The sequence below is a fragment of the Corylus avellana genome, chromosome ca5 (genome assembly GCF_901000735.1).
Source record: "Corylus avellana chromosome ca5, CavTom2PMs-1.0".
Taxonomy (NCBI): domain Eukaryota; kingdom Viridiplantae; phylum Streptophyta; class Magnoliopsida; order Fagales; family Betulaceae; genus Corylus; species Corylus avellana.
In genome coordinates this window covers 23,432,088-23,436,318 of record NC_081545.1, presented here as the reverse complement: position 1 = coordinate 23,436,318, position 4,231 = coordinate 23,432,088, and the positions used below count along the sequence as shown (strand labels likewise).

The 4,231-nt window shown below is 35.9% G+C and overlaps 1 protein-coding gene across 1 annotated transcript; it reads right to left on the bottom strand.

Annotated features, from left to right (window-relative positions):
• Positions 1 to 770, bottom strand: LOC132180400 (uncharacterized). Its single transcript, XM_059593204.1, has 2 exons — positions 144 to 770; positions 1 to 56 (listed from the first exon to the last, which is right to left on the bottom strand). Exons 1-2 carry the CDS (start codon positions 723 to 725, stop codon positions 51 to 53), a joined length of 588 nt encoding a protein of 195 aa, XP_059449187.1. The 5' UTR covers positions 726 to 770; the 3' UTR covers positions 1 to 50.
• Positions 771 to 4,231: the final 3,461 nt, after the last annotated feature.

Here is a 4,231-nt window from a genome sequence, read left to right as displayed (position 1 = left end):
GACACGTGGTAATGATGAGCAGATGATTCCTCAGAGCTGCTCCAGGAAAATTATTTCTGCATAGAGAAAACCTAGTATGAGCAGAATCGTATATATTTATATAATTGAATTATCAAAGGGAATATTTATTTCTAATGAGGTACCTGACTAGAGCGTGTGCGGAGAGACTTGCAACACCCCTGAACATCGACCCGGAGTTTTTCGTGCTGTCGCTGGAGACGTTCGGTATTCTTCTCCATTTCTAGCATCTTTGGTCCCAAGTATTCTGCGTAAGATAACATCATCTTTTTCAGCTGAGTATTCTCCTGCTTCAAATCCACGTGTTTTCGTTTGTAGTATTTGAGCAGTCGCTGTAAGACCCCGATTTGGTTTCTTGAGACTTTCAGCTCAACATTTCTGGCACTCAAACGTTGTGCCATGTCAGAAACTGAAGCAGCACCTTGGATACTGAATGCCAATGAATTATTAATAGCATCAGTATCCGACCTATCCGCTAAGAATGTTTGATCCCGTGGAATTACAAAACCTTTGGCCACTGCTACAGCAGTAGAATCATGGAGCATGACAGAATCGTGAATAGTGATAGGACGATTGTCAAAGACAAAAGTTGGCTGCCATACGTTAGGATATGCAGCAGGTTCATTAGGGTGTGTAACAGGTACGACGGGATGAATAGCAGACACTTCAGGGGGAACAACAGGCACCTCCGGTTGCACGTCAGGCATAACAATGGGTTGTGCTGCAGGAGCAACATTCAAATCGAGGTTGTTAACGGATGATGATGATGCTCCCATATTTAGGAGAGTAAGGAAAAATAGTTGAGAATACGAAGAATTTGGGAGAGATGAAGTATTGAGAAGAGACTAAGCGTCAGAAACTGAAGAGATTTTTTTGAAGTTTCTGGAAGCAGCAGACGAGTGGCTTTAAAGAAATTTTTCACTTCAGGTGAAATAAACAGTAAACAACAAAGCGTTAGGCGACCTCGGGCCGCGATGAAAATTTTGTCAAAAGATCCCGTGGAAGTAGGATCTTGTCTCCTGTCATAAATTCGACTGAGCTCATTTTTCAAACCCACTGTTCAATCAACGACTTCGAATACCATGCGTGGGCAACTGAATGAATTGTCATGCCAACGCGCACCACGCGCTCGTTCATTATCCAGAAACCCTTCATATAAATTCACACCTCTTTCTCCATTGCAACACATGCCTTCTGATCATACTCCTTCGCCTGAAATCTTCTGTTAATAGCCTTCCATACAATGAAAGCTCGACTTTTCTTCCAGTTGAGCATATCCTCAAAAGAGAGAAAAATGCAAGCATCACGATTTGATTCACAAACCCAACTCCTTATACTCTCAGTAGTAAACCATTGAAGCAAGATTATCGTTGATCATGTCCTGCGGAAGCAAGATTATCCTTGATCATGCTTCTCAGGCTAAATATCTCTCTTTTCTTCTCAGTCTTCGTAAATGACAGAAGAGAGAGAGCATCCGATGTGGGTATTTTGAAAGTCTCACATACATGCCATGTCCTGAAATGCTTTTCAAATCTTCATTTCTAGAAAGCAACAGGACTATCTTTCTCTCTTTTCTCTTCTTGACCTTGCAAGACCCAAGGGAGAGAAATTATAGCATGTGTACTTTGGAACTTCCAGCCTGGAAACTTACCCATATCCTACTTTGCTTCCTTATCAATTTCATCTCTAGAACGCAGCAAAACACAGCATGTATTAGTCAAGAATGGATGAGAATCTTACATTTGATGTAATCGTGTATTTCGTTTGAGTTGAAATCTTAATTACGAGTTTCTTTTGCTGAGCTATGATTTATCAAGATGTAGTACAGAGAGATTTTCGCTAATATTGTAGCATCGACACAAAAGTTGGAATGAGAAAATAGAAACGGTTGTGTATTTAGAATGAATCGAATTATGATGTCATTTCTGAGGTATATTCATGTAATGATGTTTTTGGAAAATATAAACTGTAGAATGTTGGTGCTATTTACTTTTACAGGTTTATGATGGTGAGAAGTTAATAATTATTAGAGCATCATATTAAAATTTCGTATGCATGATTTGGAATACTGAGATACTAAAGAGAATATAGGCAGGAATGATTTTTACACCTTTTTGATAAAATTGATTAAATTAGATCGAGAAAATTATTGCAGGCTTGAAATGAGGACTATGATGTTTGGAGGTATGAACTATTGATTACATGATTTATTAATTTGATGTTTAAACCTTAACTGTAGACTATCGATGAATAACTCGATTGTTGTTATTGAGGTTGGAAAAAAAAAAAAAAAAAAAATGGAAAAGATTTTGAGGTAAGATTTGAGTGTGAACTGATGAACGATTGCATAAATCGAAGCTTTAGAACGTGAATAAAAATTTACTCTTAGAAGAAGGAGATGAAATTCCAACATGATAAAAGCGAATATTGAAGAGTAGGCTCTGATGAATGATTGCAAGGAATATTTTAAATCTAAATCGCTCAATTTGAAGATTGGACGATAATATTATAGACTTTAATTTCGAGGACGAAATTTCAATAAGGAGGGAAGATTGTAGTGCCCCAGATTTAAAATCCTCATTTAAAGATATTAAATTGAAGATAATATTATTTTAATAATTATATTAAGTGATGAGATTTGTTATTGAAGAATTTATGGATTATATGAGTATTATAGGAATGAAGTTTTATTTGAGATCATACATCCTAAGGTTTAGGATAGATTATAGCTTGATAATTTAGTTGGTGACTTTAAGAGATATGATGATATAATGATACATATTATACATTTGAAGGAAAGTTAGCTTTGAGGGATAGTTGATTTGGTGTTAGCAAATGAAGAATGGTGTGAGAATGGTTAGATGAGATTAGATATAATTTTAATAAGGAGTGGGCCCAAAGTGTTGTTAATAATGTTCATCTTTTATTATATAGGACCGGAACCCTTCAATAATTCACACCATTTTCTTTCTTTTCCTTTATTTATTCCTCTATTTCCACCCTCCCCTCTCTTTTTCCATGAGGCCCCCACCCACTTTCTTATCTTCCTTTCTTATTTTCCACCAGCACACCAACGACCAACCCCTCTCTTCCCCCACTTTCCACAATACTACCACTCATTACTCCTTCCTTTTTCTTCCTTCCTTCTTTTACCACATGGCTTTTGAACTTTTCTTTTAAATTTTCTTTGACTTCACCTACTCTCATTGCTTTATTACTTAACGGAGAGGAAGAAACAAGAAGATAGAGAGAGGGAGCTTTACGGATGTAAGAAAGAGAAGACAGAGGGAGAGAGAATGTTGCAATAGAGGAAGAGATGGACAGAGAAGCATGAGAAAGAGAAAGCGGGTGAGATGCTGAGGGGGAGAAACAGACATTTAGAGGATGGCCAAAAGAGAAATTTGCAGAATAATAAAAATGGGTTCTTCAAAGGTAAATTTCTTCGTCCTTTAGCTATGGGTATTTGATTTTAAATTGAGTAATGGGTCTTAGATAAGAACCTTTTGGATTTAATCAAGATGATATTGGGTGGTTTCACTCTAGAGAATTTTGAATTAGGTTTATGAGTTGATTCTCTATTCTTGGGCTGAATTATAAGATATTTTGGGTTGGATTTTAATGGGTTAACTTCCCAAAAGGAGTAGACTGGAGTTAATTGATTTTGGTGAATTGTTATTAATTTAGTTGTGAATAAACAGAATGGAACAACAAGATATTTTTTTCAAGATGATTAATTAGCAGTTTAAAGACTGCTCATAGCTTCAGTCTAGAGGTAAGTAAATTCACTACCCCTTCTAAAATTACTTCATGTCATGCTATTTATATATTCTTGTATCAAATTGTAAATGATTATTTTATTTACGTATTATGAAGTTATGTTGCATGCATGAAAGATTTCTAAAAGAATTATCTAGAAAGTTTCTATTTGTTTAAATGCTTTCTAAGCACAACAAGTTTATATTTGGAAAAGTTTTCATTTTAAGAAAAGAAAGTTGAGAAATGATGATGATTATAAGAAAGAAAAATAATGATAAACCCTTCTACATGTTGCCCTAAGATGCATCAAAAGAAGTACAAAGAAAAGTACAAGAGATGAGATAAATGTTTATGAAATGAGGGCACATGTATGGAGGAGAGTATTTTTGGCCCCAAGATAAGTAAAGATGAGAGTTCGGTACCGATACTCGGATGGAGGCGAAACCACTGAAGGAGG

Bases quoted from the DNA above. Each gene is read 5' to 3' on its own strand.
- LOC132180400 (XM_059593204.1), bottom strand. From the start codon at position 725: ATGCCTGACGTGCAACCGGAGGTGCCTGTTGTTCCCCCTGAAGTGTCT.